The 21,097-nt window shown below is 41.0% G+C and overlaps 1 protein-coding gene across 3 annotated transcripts in view; it reads right to left on the bottom strand.

Annotated features, from left to right (window-relative positions):
* The window catches only part of ARHGEF10 (Rho guanine nucleotide exchange factor 10), a 276,309-nt gene that overhangs the window by 113,702 nt on the left and 141,510 nt on the right, over positions 1-21,097 (bottom strand). For all 3 annotated transcript variants that reach the window (XM_073626640.1, XM_073626639.1, XM_073626637.1), the window contains 3 exons: positions 14,318-14,395; positions 11,983-12,162; positions 4,862-4,978 (listed from right to left, as the gene is read on the bottom strand). In XM_073626640.1, coding sequence (XP_073482741.1) covers positions 4,862-4,978; positions 11,983-12,162; positions 14,318-14,395 — 375 coding nt within the window. The remainder of the gene's footprint in view (positions 1-4,861; positions 4,979-11,982; positions 12,163-14,317; positions 14,396-21,097) is intronic.

Raw genomic sequence — 21,097 nt, 5'->3', positions numbered from 1 at the left:
CGATCAGCAATGTTTGATCACTCGGTTCTAAATGCAGAGGTGGCAGGGACAGATGCAGCATCGGGTCGATGCTGCATTCACCTAGGTGAATATAAGGTTTGGTTTTTTTTAAATACTGTACTAACTACTAATTGTATTTATCCTTAACATACAATAAAACTGCTTTCTATAAAATGTTGAATGAATTCCTATTAAAAAGACAGGAAGCAATGCTTAATCGTTACCATAAAATTCCAAGAGAACAGATGTAATCTCGCTGTAAAGGCAAATTTGAAGATGTACATTTTGTCATAAGAATTTAGAAGCCAGAGAACTGTTCTACTTTTAGATCCTGTTTAATGTTCAGGCATGAAAAGCACAATCTGTTCAAATGTACAATTATACCATTTGTACGGTAAGAAATCTGTGGAGCCCAATTTCTTGTTAAAATACAGCTTCATTCTCCCATGTAACCCTGCCAAAAGCTTGAAGTCCTTAAGTTACCTATAGGCACTAACAAGCAAGGCAGTTGTAAGGGACGATTAGGAAATCATAACTTTATTTTTCAATTACTGATTGATTATTAAACATGTGCAACAATGACCATTAATATCACTGAATATTAGCTGAAAATGAATTTGACAGTTAACATGGTAATATAATGGCCACAATCTAAATGTCTGGGCAGCAGTAGTTTTAAATAACATACACATGGATTTCAAGAAGTAGGTCTTATCATTTTCTGGTAGGAACCCACAAACACCAAAATCTGATCCAGAATACACCTGCCGTTATACAATGCTGGGGGAGGTTAGTGTGTACTGGATTTAATATTATGATATGTTTGATGTTCTGGTAAGCATAAATCATACTTACATAACCTAAATTATTATAACGATGGAAGGTAGAAAATTGCATGCATACTATATCTCTAAAAATGCACACTACAATTCAACAAAACATCAAACTTTAACCCATGCATTTTAAACTCAATAAACAGGCTGTACATCACCTGACTTGCCTACAAGAGACAAACACAGTGACAACTTATCTCCATGATATGCTGTAACAGTGAAGAAAAAGGCACATGAGACAATAAAATATGTGTGTGTGTCACGGTGCTCAAGAGTTTTCTTTTACTTCTGCCCTCTACTACTGTAACCTGTACAATCTTGCAAAAAAAGGGGATGGTTACTGCTATGTTCTGAATTGATTTTTATGTTTTGAGTAGTGGAAGAAACTTAAAGCTTATATTTTGTAAATTGGAAATATTGATGATCTAAAATACTGGCATGTGATTAGATTTTTGAAATTAGATCTAATGCACAGAGCTTGATAAAATCCAGTCCAAGAACTCAGAGATCCATTTCTTCATGGATAACTTGTTTCTTGTAAGTAGTACAAGAACTTGACAGTTCAATGAACTAAAATACCTTAATATGAAAGAGAACCAATAAACAAACTAATCTTACACATAAGTATTATAAGAACCATTCATTGGATCTAGACGCGGCTATAGAAAAGAAGAGGTTAGTAAGATTTTTTTTGTACTTAAAATAAAATCTTTTTCTTGGAATCTATTGATGGACACAAAAATTGTAGAAATTCCTAAACAGTCATGATGTCCAAAAGCAGTCCAACTGAGGGGTGGGCAATCAACACATGCGAAGATCATACTACAAGAAAATCTGAAGGTATCAATGCCTGATTGAAGACTAGATGAAGAAGGGCCAAACTATATGAAAATTATCCTGACCAATGGCAGTGCACAGAGGATCCACCTGGCGCTCTAGACCAGTACAGGTACCCACTAAGGGGAAAAACTGCTACCTCAATGAGGCTATGGGCCTCAGTGGGGTCAGTATTAGTCTGTGCTGTAGATGGTGCCAAAGTGCACATAGAGCCTCTGCAAACAGACTGCTCCATTAATTGTGCACAAACTGACAAAAAGTCTGAAGCAGATACATGGAAGGTCTCAGCCCAACCAGGTGGACCTCCTATGAGGATGACCGTATAATAATAGGGTTCATGGGATTTAGGTTACAGAGGTTGGTAGAAAAGTATGGGCTGAGGTCACCTACAGCTGCCGGACCATCCTCATTTACCGTGTAGCAGAAAACAAATAGACCTCCTATACACAAAACCCAAGCTGCTGATGAAGATCACAGGTGCTCAGAGATGACCAAGTTACTCTAGGCAGGCAGTGGAATATCAACAAAGACTGGATAAGCCACGCAGCTGAATGGTGGGAAAAAGAGCACAGAGCTAACTGATGATGCCAGCACTTGGTTTCCTCAGCCCAAGTGTATTACACCCCTCCATTTATATCTTCAGATATGTCTTTTTCCATGCAGGCGTGTAAAATCATACCCTGTTGTCATTTTATTATTTATTTTGCACAGAAATATCTTGCTATCCTGATATTACCAGTTCCTTGCTTTTGCAATTTGAGCATGTCAAGCACAGAAGCAGATCTATGCTGGCGTAGTCAGTTTGCGTATCAGTGTTTGCCTATTAAGAGTTGCAAAATGCCATGCCTGTTCACACATGGTGCCTGTATTTCTGTAGTCTATGTTCCCCACATAACCCCTACCAATCACAGCCTGCCTTCCTAACATGGTCCTGCCAATCACAGCCTAGTTTATTAAAACCCTCCCACCAATCACAGCCAATAGGAGCATAGACCACAGAAGGGGTATGTTTCTGGAGACCAAGAAAATATGAGAAAATGGGAATCCCATCAGGACAGAAATTTAGTAGTACTCACAACATATATTAAAGGGGGTGTGATCAAAAAATTATATGTAACAAAAAAAATGAAAAATAAAAAACTAAATGACCAAAGCACACCAAACAGAGTAAACTACAAAAAAAGATTTATTAGCTATACAAAGCTGAACACAGAAAAAAGTGTGTACACAACCACCCCTAAAAGATGGATATGGTGGGAATACCGGTAAAGCGGATCCCACCAATCTGTCTATACCCTCCCTGTAAACAGTATGTAATCCCTCATAAAAAAGCGAGGATGCCCGCAGCTGAGGAGGTTCCTTCCTACCCCAATACATAGCACACCCCTATAGCACCTATGAAACCCCCTACTACCTAAGGTTACAGGCTGAACCATACAATTCCTGAAGGGACAGCGTGATAATGCAAATGCACTAAATATTCACGCTGTTCCCAAACACAAACAGCTCAATGGCTAGCCATGGTACCTGCAGTCCGTCAGTCAGTCAGAAGGAGAAATGGGTGGTAAAAATAGGGACAAATTGGACAGAAAAAGTGAACAATGGAAGGACAAAAAAAAAATGGTAAATGCTGTAATATAGGAGAAAACAGAAGAACCTGATTCCACCTGATGGGAATAATAATTTGTATCCTGAGATGTATGTCAATCCAAAGTTCTCTTCATGTGTTATTTATGAACAAGGATATAACAAATGTCCAGCATAATGTTTGCCACTGGATAGCTGCAGTGTGGGGACTAGCTCAAGTAGCATTTTTTAAGTCATGACTGAAGTCACCGAAGAAAAGAAAACATCTTGTGTATGGCAAAAACTGAAGCATGACAGTTGAAGGAGGGGTATATGGGGGCTGGTTAAACTATTTTTGTTTGCTTCAATTTACTGTAGGCATAGCTTACTTGACTGAGAATTTCTCTAATTGCTGTGTCCTTCAATGGATGATCAATAAATAGTATATCTTTTAGGAATCCTATAAATTAAAGACCACATTCCAATGGAGTGTAATGCCTTTCTAAAATGGAATGGCATCCTTTATGATAACAGTTCTGCAGCTAGGGACCTAGAATTTTTATAAATAAGCATGTTATATTTTTTGTCCATTTAAACCTTAAGGGCCCCAGTGGGAGAGGGGGACAACAACCACATTTTCCTGGCTCTTCCAAAATGCTATTTTTTGTCATTTTTAGAGGAGTAAATTAAAAGGGGTTACCTTTTTTTCTTGGCTTGGCAAATTGATGTGTTTAAATTAATTTGGGCTCATTCACACCAAAGTGTTATGTTATGGTGCATTTAATGTACACACATTAGTGTGCATTAGGTCAGGTGTTGACATGTGTTGTATTGCACATAAGGTACCAAAAATAGTTTCTGCAGCTTTTTTGCTAGCACAGTGCGACAGCAGATTGCATGGTGTGGTGCACTGCAACGCAAGTTCACTGAAATGACATGTGCAATAAATAGCAGAGCAGTGCACCAGTGCAAAGCGATGTGTTATGCCGCGTACACACGAGCTGACTTCTCGTCGGACTGAACTCCGAAGGACTTTGACGGAGTTCCGACAAAACGGACTTGCCTACACACAATCCCACCAAAGTCCGATTGTTTCGAACGTGGTGAAGCACGACCGGACTAGAAAAGGAAGTTCAATAGCCAGTAGCCAATAGCTGCCCTTGCGTCGTTTTCAGTCCATCAGACTAGCATATAGACGACGTTTTTTTCTATAGGAATCGAGTCCGTCGGAAAGATTTGAAACATGTTCTATTTCTAAGGTCTGTCAGATTTTGACAGGAAAGGTCCGATGAAGCCCACACACGATCGGAATGTCCGACGGATTTGTTCCGTCAGACCTTTTCTGCCAGGAAAGTCCAGTCATGTGTACACGGCATTATTGAGCACTGCCATAACCTCACAACACAGTGTTGTGAATAAGCCATTAGTGAATGACATCATGTGATTCAGGTTATTTTAAGACAACCAATGGGTTTGGCATTTTCTTGCATCCTTCAATGCAATTAATGACTGATTGTTTGATAACAATATAACAATTAATAATAATATAAATGCAAGTTGTTCTCATACTCCAAACTTGTTTTAATGATGTGCCATATGTTGTATGATTTATCATAAAACAGTACCTTTAAAAACTCCAGAAAGGTCAGTTTAGTAGCACAAGATTTCCTGAGAACTCCAACTGCTGTGCTAAAATTATTCACATATTCACTATATGCATCAAGTACCATGGATTTTGAAAACTAGAAAGCAAAGACAAAACAAACTGTGATGTTTATCTTGGAGATAGCATGAAACTAGACAGCATTTGGAATGAGGACAAGTGCTATATTTCATAGTATTAGAATGATGAATAGTATACACATTCTAATTATTAGTCAATGCATTCTGTGAGAAGAGGAAGCTTTCAGTAAATACATCTAAGGATTAATATAAATTGGTAAGATTGGCAACATATACTTACAGATTAATAAATGATCATGTACACTACGGCACAAAATATTGAATAACAGCATGTTCATGCACTGTATGGGATGGAAACTTCCTTTTTGGTCTTTGCCAGAATGGCCTGGTGTATGCAGAATGCTGACAACCTAGAACTTTATTTCTCATCCAGAGCTTTCCTAATTAAGTGTTCTGTATGTGCACTGTGCTCTACATTATTAAATGCAATACGGCTGATTTACTATGGGCAAATAGGCTGTTCATTTTACAAGGGAATTTGCACTTTGCAAGGGAATATGAGATTAATAATGCAAGGAACACCCAGTCATGTGCAAGGTAAAAAAAAAAAGAAAGTATTTTTACTTGCACATGAATGGATGGTGGAAATCAGCAGAGCTTCACCTCATTCACCAAGCTAAGGGTAAATTCCCTTGCAAAGTGCAAATTCTATTGCAAAATTAACAGCCTAGTTTGCTTTAAATCAACTCCTCTATATCTAAAAAAACAACAGAATTGGGAAGTGCAGATCCAGGAGGTGACAAGGAATCAATTGGAGATGGAATCCATGTGAAATTTAAAATAGTTTATTGCTGATAAAACATGTAACCAATACATAGTACAAATGGGAAAAATCGTCAGAATGGCCAAACTCACTGTGATATTGTCTGCAATGGAACCAAAAGGTGGTGGAGAAATGGCTGACCCGCTTCCGTGTGGGCTGGGCCGGGAAGGAGGAAATATTACAAGCTCAGTTTTAAAAAGATTGCGTTTGAGAAAGTGCTGTGACATCCATACCAATATGTCATCCAGTAAGTTTGAGATCCGTGAGGAGATCGAGGGGGTGAGTTGAGGAGTGGAGAGATAGATCTGGGTGTCCTCGGCATCCAGGTATTGGATGATTGGTGGTGGATCGATTGGTTGTCCCGCCTCTTGATTATAAAATCCTTGTTCTATCCTGGATCTTGAGCGTGTTATCTGAGGAAGGGGTTAAACCCTGAAACATGTAATCATATACCACTCAAGCTCCGGCACCTACTGTGATAATCATCACATCTCCTGCTCTGATCCATCAGGCTTTGCCGATGTCTGCCTCTGGTCGGAGCATGTGACGCGGCCGGGGAGGAGTCCTGTGGTGTCCGGACACCTTAAAGCTCAGCCTCGTACCCACTGCCCCTTACCTCAACTGCCGCTGCAGTGGCTCTGCCATTTTCCACTCTGGTCATACAGTGATCGTGCTTCTGGATCTGGACCCAGCCTTTCCCCTCCCTGATGTAGCCCGGCTATGGTTATGGTCACCGCTCCCAGCTGTTGGAAAGTGTTTTCAGGCTTCCCATTTTTGGTCTGCAGCCCCCTCTGTCCACAGCCCTCAAGGAAGCGGGGCAGTCATTTCTCCACCACCTTTTGGCTCCATTGCTGACACTATCCATTCTGACGATTTTTCCCATTTGTACTGTGTATTGGTTACATGTTTTATCAGCAATAAACTGTTTTACTTTTCACATGGATTCCATCTCCAATTGATTCCTTGCCACCTCCTGGATCTGCACTTCCCAATTCAGTTGTTTTTGTCTGTTTCTCTTTTGGTCATTTGAGTGCAGTAGCAGCGGTCCAGTGTGACTTTTATAATTACTTTGGCTCCTTGGTTTACTTTCTGTGTTTGGCTCCGTTTTGGAATTTTCTATATCTAAAAACAATCTTTTTTATCCATTACACATAACTGATGCAAATAATTAACTGGTATTTTTTAAATCAAGTATGAGCAGATTTTTTTTTTTTTACTTATAACGTAGGTTTACCCATGTGTGGTTCTGAACATGTTGCTAAATTACGTCGAAGGATCAACTGTCATTATGGTATTTGCATCTGTTCCAGTACAGTACACACTTGGGTACAGTAAAAGAGTAAATGCTCATTTAAAATGTTGGAGATCGCAACTGCGCATTTCTAATTTCATTGGTAGCAGCGATTTGGAACCTTTGTACTTTTTCACAGAGTGTTAAATAGTGTATTTAGTCCTGATGAAATTGGCAAGAATTTAAACCAGAGAATTTTGGAGCTATTCTTCGCTCGCAAAAACGCAACTGCCAACATGGTATTAAGTGAGGTAGCTCATTTAGCAGCATGAAATATTTTGGATTTCAACAGCTAAACTGCCCAAACTAAATAATTAATTACATTTATACCCAATTAGGCAAACCCTGGCACTACTGGTTTGTTGGTAAATGGAAAGGAGTATGATCACAGTGCATGGAGTTTGGCCAGCTTTAGTCCAATATAACTGAAGCTTACATCACCATAGTCTGTTTATGTTGGTGAGGAAAACATTTCAGTTTCCCAAGGCCTAGAGTCAGATCATCTGCAAGCACTTTGCTCTTACTTCCTATATTGTTGTAGCCGATATCTGTATGCCATCCAAAACATATAGTGGCAGAGAACAGCACAGAAAAAAGAATCAAATAACTGAGACATTCACAGATTTACAAAAAAAATCAACATTTGGCAAGCACATTTAAAATGGCATCAGATATGGTTGTGATTTTTTTATGTACACCAGCTAGGGTAAAATAGAACATTGGATATATCTCTGGCTAATATTCAAAACATACACATGCTTTAGGATAGATATGTAGGTAGGTTGACACAATATATAATCTAGAAAAAATATAGAGACATAAAATGCACAAAACAAACACACAAAGGGAAAATGGTCAAGGGCAACCTATCAATTTTGGAAGGTTGTGATACAACTTAACGGCGTTTAATGGGACTCTGAACTATTTCCAAGGAATAAACACCACAGGTTCTTTGAGGGATGAAACTGGAATCTATTTGCCTGCCCCAGAACGTACCATAAACGTCTTAACTGGAGATGGTCAAGGAAGGCATTTGACTTCATGCTGGTGTTTAAAAAAGCATTTCTGAATTTATTTAGCATTGGGAGCATTTAATCCAATCAATAAATATTAGAATACTGTGAGAGAGCAATGTTTGCATTGTATAGCATACCTGCTGCTACCATTATGAATCATCCACAATGTGTAAGGGCTAGCAACAGGTGTTGGGGACTGAAGACAACTTTTGGCTTTCTTCAAACAAAAAACTATCTGAATGTATTAAATAGGGTTAGAGGAGGTTTCCAAATGGAAGCCCCAGCAAAAAAATTACTTTTGTGAAATCTACATGGTGGTGGAATTCATCAACTACCTTGCCTGTCTGTCTTCTCCGATCTGTGAGCTTTGACTGGCTCCCACTATTTTGCCAAAGCATTTTGTCTACATTATCATTAGTTTCCAGGCTGTTTCCATTGACCTATTTTATGATTTTGACTAATGTTATATGTTTGAAAAGGGCCACATGGTGCCTCTTTTGAGCTCTGTGAGTTCTTCTTTTGCTATAGTCAATATGTAAGGTTATCTGGCAACAGTAAAGTAATATAACTTACCTTGCAGTTTTGTCAATAATTGTGAGATAGGTATCTCAAACATAAACTCAGCATTCATGTATGTTTAAGGGTGTTTCTGTTAATGTCAGTGCATGTGTAGTGCTATACTCAGACCTATAACTAGTTCTCCTGCAGCAAATACATACATACTATAGGACCGAAAAAGTTTGTGGACATCAGGCTATCATGCCAATATGAACTTGCTGTACAACCCTTGCATGGGCATTACGCTGGAGCTTGCCTTTCTTTGTAACTATAACAGCTTCCACTCTTCAAAGACAGTCTTTACAGAATTTTGGAGCCAATTCTACCAAAGGAGCATTCAGGTACTGATGTAGGACATGAAGACTTGACTCAAAAGCAGCATTCCCATTCATCCCAAGGTCATTCAGTAGAGTGGAGGTCAGCGCTATGCAGGTCAGACCTCCACACAAAACTTCCATGTCTTTCTGGACCTGGCTTTATGCACAGGGGCACAGTCATACTGGACCAGAATAAAACCTTCCACAAGAGTGCACAATTGTCTAGAATGCCTTTATATATTGTACCATTGACAATACCCTTCACTGGAAAAACCTGAACTTAATAATGTGCAGGGTTATCCACATACTTTTGGCCACATAGACAGACGTGAGTTACATAGTTACATAGTAGGTGAGGTTGAAAAAAGACACAAGTCCATCAAGTCCAACCTATGTGTGTGATTATGTGTCAGTATTGCATTGTATATCCCTGTATGTTGTGGTCATTCAGGTGCTTATCTAATAGTTTCTTGAAGCTATCAATGCTTTCCGCTGAGACCACCGCCTGTGGAAGGGAATTCCACATCCTTGCCGCTCTTACAGTAAAGAACCCTCTATGTAGTTTAAGGTTAAACCTCTTTTCTTCTAATTTTAATGAGTGGCCACGAGTCTTGGTAAACTCTCTTCTGCGAAAAAGTTTTATCCCTATTGTGGGGTCACCAGTACGGTATTTGTAAATTGAAATCATATCCCCTCTCAAGCGTCTCTTCTCCAGAGAGAATAAGTTCAGTGCTCGCAACCTTTCCTCATAACTAAGATCCTCCAGACCCTTTATTAGCTTTGTTGCCCTTCTTTGTACTCGCTCCATTTCCAGTACATCCTTCCTGAGGACTGGTGCCCAGAACTGGACCGCATACTCTAGGTGCGGCCGGACCAGAGTCTTGTAGAGCGGGAGAATTATCGTTTTATCTCTGGAGTTGATCCCCCTTTTAATGCATGCCAATATTCTGTTTGCTTTGTTAGCAGCAGCTTGGCATTGCCTGCCATTGCTGAGCCTATCATCTACTAGGACCCCCAGGTCCTTTTCCATCCTAGGTTCCCCTAGAGGTTCTCCCCCCAGTGTATAGATTGCATTCATATTTTTGCCACCCAAATGCATTATTTTACATTTTTCTACATTGAACCTCATTTGCCATGTAGTCGCCCACCCCATTCATTTGTTCAGGTCTTTTTGCAAGGTTTCCACGTCCTGTAGAGAAGTTATTGCCCTGCTTAACTTAGTATCGTCTGCAAATACAGAGATTGAACTGTTTATCCCATCCTCCAGGTCATTTATAAACAAATTAAATAGGATTGGTCCCAGCACAGAACCCTGGGGAACCCCACTACCCACCCCTGACCATTCTGAGTACTCCCCATTTATCACCACCCTCTGAACTCGCCCTTGTAGCCAGTTTTCAATCCATGTACTCAACCTATGGTCCATGCCAACGGACCTTATTTTGTACAGTAAACGTTTATGGGGAACTGTGTCAAATGCTTTTGCAAAATCCAGATACACCACGTCTACAGGCCTTCCTTTATCTAGATGGCAACTCACCTCCTCATAGAAGGTTAATAGATTGGTTTGGCAAGAACGATTCTTCATGAATCCATGCTGATTACTGCTAATGATATCGTTCGTATTACTAAAATCCTTTATATAGTCCCTTATCATCCCCTCCAAGAGTTTACATACTATCGATGTTAGGCTAACTGGTCTGTAATTCCCAGGGATGTATTTTGGGCCCTTTTTAAATATTGGTGCTACATTGGCTTTTCTCCAATCAGCTGGTACCATTCCAGTCAGTAGACTATCTGTAAAAATTAGGAACAACAGTCTGGCAATCACTTGACTGAGTTTCCTAAGTACCCTCGGATGCAAGCCATCTGGTCCCGGTGATTTATTAATGTTAAGTTTCTCAAGTCTAATTTTAATTCCGTCCTCTGTTAACCATGGAGGTGCTTCCTGTGTTGTGTCATGAGGATAAACACTGCAGTTTTGGTTACTGAAGCCCCCCGATTCACTCGTGAAGACTGAGGAGAAGAATAAATTCAATACCTTCGCCATCTCCCCATCCTTTGTAACCAGATGTCCTTCCTCATTCTTTATGGGGCCAATATGGTCTGTCCTCCCTTTTTTACTGTTTACATACTTAAAGAATTTCTTGGGATTTTTTTTGCTCTCCTCTGCTACAGAATGTGTCTTTCATGTTCTATCTTAGCTGTCCTAATTGCACCTTTACATTTCCTGTTGCATTCTTTATAAAGTCTGAATGCTGAGGATGATCCCTCAACCTTGTATTTTTTGAAGGCCTTCTCCTTTGCTTTTATATGCATTTTTACATTGGAGTTAAGCCATCCAGGACTTTTGTTCGCTCTTTTAAATTTATTACCCAATGGGATACATTGGCTAATGCCCTTATTTAATATGCTCTTAAAGCAAACCCATCTCTCCTCCGTATTCTTTGTTCCTAATATTTTATCCCAGTTTATGCCTTTTAGCAAGGTTTGTAGTTTAGGGAAGTTGGCTCTTTTGAAATTCAGTGTCTTTGTATTCCCTTTATGTTTCCTATTTGTGTGATTTATACTGAAACTAATTGACCTGTGATCGCTGTTACCTAAATTGCCCTGCATTTCCACATCCGTGATCAGGTCTGTATTGTTGGTAATCAGTAGATCCAGTAATGTTTTATTTCTAGTTGGTGCATCTACCATCTGACCCATAAAATTGTCCTGCAAGACATTAAGGAACTGGCGAGCCTTAAATGAATGCGCGGTTCCCTCCGCCCAGTCTATGTCTGGATAATTAAAATCCCCCATTATGATAACACTTCCCATCCTTGCTGCTATTCCAATTTGTGATAGGAGATCCGTCTCCACTTCCTCCCTCAGGTTAGGGGGCCTATAGAGTTAGGTGTAAACAAATGTTTGGACATATAGTATAAAACACTCACACACATGCACACACATACATCTCCGAGAAACAGAGGGTTATTTATGTATTAATGAGCCATGTCTTTATGCTTTGAAAAACACTGAAAGAAAAAAAATATACTGGTTTTGCAATTTGTCTTACTGATGCTACAAAGACATCTCCAATCATTTCTGTTGAATCCCACTCAGACACCCGGCTGGCAAGAGCAATCTGGAAAAGTGAGTGGCATTGTAGAATTTCCTTTATCCGGTAAAATACTATTTTCAGCTTTCTCTCACTTAATATCTTTGGCTCCATGTCACAAAGTGGCTTCTCATATTGCTGCAACAGGAGGAAAGAGTTCAGATGTGCATTTGTGTTATTCCAAACACTGTAAAAATGTAAATGTAAAAGTTTGATGCTACAATTATATTCCTACTACACTATATGAAACTGATCTTTTTTCATTTACTTGCACAAAGGATAACAATAAATTACGTTTCTTGTCCTCTATAATCCTTCCTATGTGTAACTGTGCTCAGTAAAGTGCAAGCACCCTGATGTTTTGCTGATTGTAAAAATGATTACAAGCAATAAAAGCATTGTCAACTGACATTCTTTGGGAATACAGTAAATAGAGGTGACATCTGCACTGAAAATGCCTTGACAAAGAATACATTAACTACACATCTGTTAACAGAACAAAAAACTGCTTAAGGGTAGGTAAACGACATCTGCATCAGAGGTATATTATGAAGAAGAGGAAAGCGCAGTGTATCAACCTCACTTGGTACAAGCGGTTTTCTGTTCTGGAAATATATCCTGTGGGCACATTTTTCCCACTTCTATTATTTGCAAATATTTGCTTCAGCAGTGCTTCAACACAATAGCATAGAATGTGCTTATTCGTTTTTAGACATTTAGGGTGATGTGGTTGCAATCAGTGAACCCACATGGTTAAAAGATCATTTTGGAAAATGCTATCTTGGGAAATGATCACTGATTGGTTTACAATATAGGTCAAAGTTAAGCCAAATGCTAGTATTAGCTTTGCTTTAAACCACAGCCCATAAACTGAACATGTAACTAATTAGTTTGTTTTATGAAAGTGGAATGGATCTTACTTGTCATGTAATACAAAGGTGTTAAATTGTAGCAGTAATGTTAGGAAAGCCACAGTTGGTGTAAAAACTTATATGAAAATCAGGGGTGTGTTTACACTTTGTGAACACGTGTCCGAAGAAATATTTGACGGTGTATCTTTACAGGATTTTTATACTTTTTTTCTTCCCAAAGAAAAATATCCCACTCTTCACAATCACGTCTTATTCATGTCACCAGTTTTCTGCAGCACCTATATGTGTAAGCAACTATTTTCAATGATGAATCACACAAAGGGCAAGATTACAATCAAAACATCTGATGATCACCTTGAGAAATCTTTGAGAATTGCTACCACATCCACCGAACCATTTATTGATGTATTAGTCTATCAAAAACAGTGCCAAGGATCACACTAGGTTTTTGTCGCCCTCTTTTACTTTTAAAATAAAAAATATAAAAAAAAAAAAAATTAAAATTAAGTTTTATTACTCAGACCTATATATTATAGTCAGTTCCATCTAGCAGCCATAATGAAGTATTTTCTTGAAATACCCCAATCAAGAAAATATCATAATAAAGCCACTAGATGGAGCTGATAATCATAAGAAAAATTCTATTAGACAAACTAATGCAATGTGATGACTGTGGGAATGCTTTAGACATTTACACAATGCATTTTTTATAAAACAGACCCCAAAGTGTAATTAAAACCTAAAAATGGACTTCTATATTTTCTTTATTTGCTCCGTTTTCAGTTTCATAAACCTACTTCTAAAGCCAGCCAAAGATGGAGCAATTTTCTTACCTGCAACCACATTTTGCAAGAAAGAAAATAGCTTGATTCCCCCATCAACACAGTCAGTGTTGATGTGGAATCCCTCCTGCAGAGCTATTGTGTTCTCTAGGCAGGGAGGTGGGGGGAGCCGCCCTTGATGGGAGAACCCAGTGATTACTGCTAGTGGCTATAATAGCAATAATCACATGTAAAATCTGATAGACTGGTTCAACCTACCCATATATGGTGCAAATCTTGGCTGGTCCCTGCTGAACCGGCCGAGATTCGAACGTCTATGGCTAGCTTTGATGTAGCTTCTAGAAACCTGAGATTAGGATATTAGCCAGCCACAGCTGAAAAACAAATGGTGAGTGAGCATTTGTGGGAACCCAGTATCAAATATTTTTACACAATATTACTGAAACCCTAAATGAATATATTTAGAATGGTGTTATAGTGAACTGCTGCAGATGAGATTTTCCAATGATTTTAAACCGCTAGCTAAAGTTGGAGAAAGTGTGTTCCTTAATCCGTTAAAGTATACAACCACCCACCCAAAGCTGTGTTAGTTTGAGGAATGTCTACAGAAATACAGTATATTATAAATTTGTATAGTACCTCAAGAATTCTCTTCAAGGAGTCCACATAATTCTTCTCACTTTCCACTATTGAACCAAGAATATACCTTCTCACAACCTAAAAAAATAACACAATAGTTATTAGGATAGTTAAATGTTCTTTGCTTCTGCTAACAAATAGCTTTATACAGTAAGTATTTACACGTCTAACAAACTCCCCTATAAGGATTTTCAGGAAAGAACACACTATACACACTCACACATTCCTAAACACTCAGGCATGACAAATTATTAAAATAGTTCTAAACTCTAAGACCCCTTTCACACTGAGGCGCTTTACAGGCGCTACAGCGCTAAAAATAGCACCTGCATAGCGCCTGCAAACAGCCTCTCCTGTCTCTCCAGTGTGAAAGCCCGAGTGCTTCCACACTGGAGCGATGCGCTTGCAGGACATTAAAAAAACTTCTGCAAGCAGCATCTTTGGAGCAGTGAAGGAGCGATGTATACACCGCTCCTGCCCATTGAAATCAATGGGGCAGTGCGGCTATACCGCCGGCATAGTGCTGCTGTAGCAGCGCTTTGTGGTGGTTTAAACTCTTTCTCGGCCGCTAGCGCGGGGGGGTAAAAGCACCCTGCTAGAGGCCAAATAGCTCCGCAAAATTGACAGGAAAAACCTTTAGGCCCCTTTCACACTGGGGCGGTGGGTGCGTTGGCGGTAAAGCGCCACTATTTTTAGCAGCGCTTTACCGCCGACGCACCCACCGCCCCAGTGTGAAAGGGGCCTAAAGGTTTTTTTCCTTAACCACTTCAATACAGGGCGCTTATACACCTTCCTGCCCAGACCAATTTTCAGCGCTGTCGCACTTTGAATGACAATTGCATGGTCATACAACACTGTGCCCAAACTATTTTTTGATCATTTTGTTCCCACAAATAGAGCTTTCTTTTGGTGGTATTTGATCACCTCTGGGATTTTTATTTTCTACTAAACAAATTTAAAAAAGACCGAAAATTTTTTTAAGGAAAACTTTATTTTAGTTTCTGTTACAAAACTTTGTAAATAAGGAAGTTTTCTCCTTCACTGATGGGCACTGATGGGGCTGCACTAAGGCGGCACTGATATGCAGCACTGATGGGTACACATAGGTGGCACTGATGGGCACTGATAGGTGGCACTGATGAGGTGGCACTGATGATGGGCACTAATATGCGGCACTGATGGGCACTGATAGGTGGCACTGATATGCAGCACTGATGGGTACACATAGGTGGCACTGATGGGCACTGATAGGTGGCACTGATGATGGGCACTAATATGCGGCACTGATGGGCACTGATAGGTGGCACTGATATGCAGCACTGATGGGTACACATAGGTGGCACTGATAGGCGGCAGGGATGGGCACTGATAGGCAACAGGGATGGGCATTGATAGGCAGCAGGGATGGGCATGGATGGGCACTGATAGGTGGCACTGATGGATGCCAATCAGTTCCAAACAATAATGCCTGCCAATCAGTGATGCCCACTGTGGGCACTGATTGGCATTCATTGTGGGCACTGATTGACATCCCTGGTGGTCTAGGGTGGCATACCTGGTGGTGACATCCATGGTGGTCCTGGAGGCGTCCCTGGTGGTCCAGTGTGGGCATCCTCGGGTGGGCTGCGCTGATAATCAATCAGCACAGACCCCCCCATCAGAGGAGCAGCCGATTGGCTCTCCTCTACTCGCGTCTAACAGACGTGAGTGAGGAAAAGCCGATCAACGGCTCTTCTTGTTTACACTGTGATCAGCCGTGATTGAACACGGCTGATCACGTGGTAAAGAGTCTCCATCAGAGACTCTTTACCTAGATTTGCGTGTCAGACTGACACACCGCAACAACGAATGCCGCAATATCCTGGCGACGTCATATGACGTCCGGTCAGGATATTGAAACCACTTTGCCGCCGTCATTTTGCTATATGGCGGATGGCAACTGGTTAATATAGTCTATGCATTATGGTAAAAAAAAACAAAATATCTTCCACTGCCTGTTGCTGCCCCTCCATCCCTAAACACTTACCTGAGTCCTCTATCAATTTAGCAGTGACGGCTGTAGGTCTTCTCTCCCCTCCCCCTGCTATCAAAGGCTGCACTGGTAGCAGAGGGAGTCAGACTCCTGCTGCTGTCAATCAAAACCTGTGAAGAGGGAGTGGAGGGCGGGGCTGAGCCTTCCTGTGTGTGTATATGGACACACACAGCCTGGCTCAGGAGCACGCCCACACATATGCCCCCATAGCACATGACTTGCTTTGGGGAAAATTGCAAGAGAGGAGGAGTGCAAAGAGTCAGCGGGAGATTCCAGAAAAGGAGGTAAGGGACTGCTCTGTGCAATATCATCGCACAGAGCAGGTAAGAATAAACCTCTTTTTTATTTTAATTATAAAAACAAAGAAGATTTACAATCATTTTAACTCCAGGCAAGAAGGAATGTCTAGCTATAACAGTGGTACAGCTCTACTGCTGTGATAATAATGATTGGGTTATTTATTATGTCATATTAAACAAAACAAATGCAATGCTGTTGCTTATGCCGCGTACACACGGTCGGACTTTACAGCAGACTTTGCCCGGCGGACTTTTCGACGGACTTTACGATGGACTTTCTGAATGAATGGACTTGCCTACACACAATCCACCAAAGTCCGTCGAATTCGTACGTGATGACGTACGACCGGACTAAAACAAGGAAGTTCATAGGCAGTAGCCAATAGCTGCCCTAGCGTGGCTTTTTGTCCAACGAACTAGCATACAGACGAGCGGACTTTTCGACCGGACTCGATTTCCACGGATTGATTTAAAACATGTTTAAAATCTAAGTCCGCCCAACTTTTGAGAAAACAAAGTCCGCTGGAGCCCACACACGATCGAATTGTCCGACGAAATCCCGTCCGCCGGGCAAAGTCTGCCGTAAAGTCCGCTCGTGTGTACTTTTTCTCTTTTTTTATTTTTTATACACATGCTAAAATATGCATTTTTGGCATGAAGAATACTTGTACACTTTTTCAGTGAAACACACACTAAAGTGTGTCTTTAAGTCTTAGCCTGTGGAGAGCGAGGAAACCACGGGGGTAGGAAGAGGTACAACTTTCACTATAGAAGTGATCACGCAGCTTACAGCCTAGACTAGAATCTGCTCACAAATTATAAAACTATGGCAGCCGTGACATTGCTGTATTCCTTATAAAACAATTACATGTCTTTGGCAGTGAAAGAGTTAAACTGTAGCATAATTAAAGTGCATCTAAAGCCAAAACTTTTTTTTTTTTTTAGTTTTGAATAAAGTAGGGAAGGATACAAACTAGTACTGTCCTCACTGGGGGATATTTCCTCCGTATTAGTCCACGTAAGCATTTTATCAGGACTTAAAGTGAGAGAAAATACACATTTTTCAGTTGTCACTAGAACAGGAATAAGGGGCAAATTTTGTTAAGATTACACCTCACGTCTGGTTGTGCTTATAGGACAGGAAGTTAAAGGAAATTTCCCCAATGGGACACAGACAGCTAAAAAACCTTCTTTTCTCTAACTAAAAAGTATCATGGACAGTATTCAATTTACTCTAACTAAAATTAAAAAACTTCTGGTTCTAGGTACTCGCTATCAGTTCTTTCGTTCAACCCATCAGGCTGAATGAAAAAAAAACTGAGGAGCTCCAGAGGAGCTTGCTGTACTATACGATGTTAGTGCGGAGATCCCCATGCCCCCATCCGAACACACTGGCCATCTGTCGATCGGCAGATGATTTTCAGGCATGCCCCTTCGACAGAAGCAGGACGTTCGGCTGGCTTCTGTCGGACATACTGCCGCACAAAAGGGACAGTTTCTGTTAAACCAGCCGATATTCAGCCCCTGTGTACTAGCCTTGACTGTTCCTAATTTTTATGTATTTTTTTTCTTTTACATGCCCATGTCACTTGAACTAGTTAAATTACTCAACGCATAATAGATGAAAGAAATTGTGCCATCGTTTACACACACGCAAGTGGCTGATGAATTTTGGGTGCCAAATTTTAATAATTATTACATTACTACATTTATTAAATAAATGTCATGTCAAGCATTGTCTTGCAATATAGTTCAAACTCTAATACCTCATTGAAAATACACTTATAACTACTAACAATTCTATTAAAAAAAAATATCTTTGCCTCTCCTCTTTATGTCATTTCACAAAAGTGATTCATACAAAAGAGAGCTTTATAACACTATAGCTATTTTCCATTTTACATAACAGTTCAGGGGGGAGTCCGCCTGAATGATAAGATTTTTCTAGAATGAAACAAGCTGTAACAGTATTACCTCCCACCAGCTCAAATTCTTCATTCAATATGATCACATTTACTGCTATAAAGGCAGAGACAACATTAAGAAGCATTATACTACATGGCCAGCAGACCAGAGGGAGTTGTACAATGAAAACAGCAACATGAGAAGGATCCCTGACATTACACACATGAAAGGACATGGTGTGGGAGATATGTACTGTGCATCTAGAGTTGAAAACATGATACTGAGAAATTCATTAATAAGTTCAATATCAAAGATCATTCATTATGAGATATATGAGTGTGATGGAGAAAGATACAACAATTACTGTAAACGTAGCTGACAAGGGTTTAACTAGAAACTGCAAAACTAATGCCTAAACTTTGGCTGGGCCTAATTATTTAAATAGTTGTGTACATCAATCTCAATGCTCCCCAGAAGAAGGGTTTGATTGGGGTAATTGTCATCTGAGCCAGATTTCTTTTTACATTTGATAAGTAAAATGAACCTCAATGTTGAAAGTAGTGCAGGTCAGGGTACAAAAGGTAAAGCAATATAGCAATTTAACAATAGTAACAAAATAAAGACGTAATGAGCAATGGAGCTTCAAACAGGAAGTATCAGGTGTTAATTTATTCCATGTTTTCACCTGACAAAGGGACAGATGCCCTTTGAAACGAGTTACAAGTTGCAATGAAGCCTACTTGACTTCCCCTTGGTCTTTCTGCTGGAGTGTGCAGGTCAAGAGTGGGATCATCTATGAGAACCAAAGATGTCTATCCTAATGGGGAAGGGGTGTGACCGGATGTTGGAGTGAGAGGTTGTGTTGGAGATCTCTCCCTGCCCGACGCCTCCGTGACCATCCGTGACTATCCATACTAGCCTGTCGGGCCCGCTGGATGCGGTCTCCCTTCCTGCAGAGCTCGGTGCTCGTTCGGCCGCCTGGCTCCCTCTGACCCTGCCTACACTGACGTGTGCCGCCGGAACACAAGCACTGAACAGTGACGCTAGCGGCCCCCTCCTTGGAGTGGCGAGGAGGAGCGAGGGACGTCGGCTGTGTTCGAGAGGGTTGCCGGGGCAATGGCTCCAACACTAGCGGGGGGGAGGCGGCGGGGACGGCGCTCGTTGACAGTAGAGGAAGCGATTGCTGGGAACGTCCCTGCACTGCCCAGGTGGTCTGGCAGTACCAGGTACCAATTACTTTGGCCATCTTAAGAAACAGACTGTTTTCTCTCTCTCCAAGGGCTGAACCACTGTTTTCTGTAGCACAAGGGCTGAGACTTAGGCAGCCCGACTTATGATTGTATAGAGGCTTGTCCCTGCGAGGGAGAGAGGCAATCTGCTGGCTGGTGACGAGACACATAACTAAAATAGACGCTGATTCCACAACAATCCAATGATATAGATCTACTTGCAAAACCAGGCTGGGTATTAATCCTAGTGTCAGTTGAATGCTGGAAAGTCGCTAGTGGGACTGTGTTAACATTTGACCTGAGAAGGGGGAGAGGGGAGGTAAAAAGAAGGAGAAAGAAAGGAGAAGAGGAAGAGGGGAAGGAAGAGAGAGGGAAGGAAGGAAGGAAAGGAAAAAAGAGGGGTGAGGGGAAAGGTCAACCTGTTGAGCTGTTAAACCCCTATAACTGCTCCCCCCTGGATTGTACAATAAGCTATGACTAAAAAAAAGGGAGAAGAGCTGCAGCAGCAGGAGAATACCAGCTCTCAAACGACTCGTTCATCAAAAGAAAAGGGGAACTTAGCAGCAGCCGCAGCGGCCAAACTGGAAAAATTTGCGCACCCCTCTACCTCATCACCATCTAAAAGTACCCAACAGCAGCAGGAGAAATCCCATGTGGGGGGCCCTGGGGATAGGAAGAGCCTAGGAAAAGGACCGACGGCTACACACACTACAAAAACTGCGAGCAGTAAAAACCCTGTAGGCGAATCCTCAGGAATGGCAACCAGCAATATTGCCGAGCAAAATATAATATTAGCAGCGGAGCCCACATTGAAAGACGTTCTATGCGCTGTCAATTCCTGCAAAGCCTCCCTAAGTGATCTGTGCGACCAGCTGAAAGGGTTAAAGGAAGAACTAATTACAGTAAGCCAAGAACTGCAAAGGACTGTCGTTAGAACAACCATGTTAGAGGAGAGGTTGAGCCAGGCCGAGGTGACTTGACCCCATTGAAGCAAGAGCTCAAAGCAATGAAAACGCAGATTGACTTACATAAAGCCAAAATGGAGGAAATGGAAAATAGGTCTCGCAGGAGCAACGTGAGGGTGGTGGGCCTACCGGAACGGACCGAAGGTCCCCACCCCGAGGAGTTTTTGGAGAACTGGCTTAGGGGAATATTTGGGTCGGAAACTTTCTCTCACCTTTTTACTATCGAAAGAGCCCACAGAGTGCCAACCAGGGTTCCGCCACCAGGGGGGTATCCTAGACCAATAACTATGAAATTTTTTAATTACAGAGACAAGGTAACATTGATGCGTAGGGCCAGAGAGAAGGGGGAT

The sequence above is a fragment of the Aquarana catesbeiana genome, linkage group LG04 (assembly GCF_042186555.1).
Source record: "Aquarana catesbeiana isolate 2022-GZ linkage group LG04, ASM4218655v1, whole genome shotgun sequence".
NCBI lineage: Eukaryota > Metazoa > Chordata > Amphibia > Anura > Ranidae > Aquarana > Aquarana catesbeiana.
The sequence above is the reverse complement of the archived record's forward strand: the minus strand, read 5'-3'. Positions and strand labels throughout refer to the sequence as shown.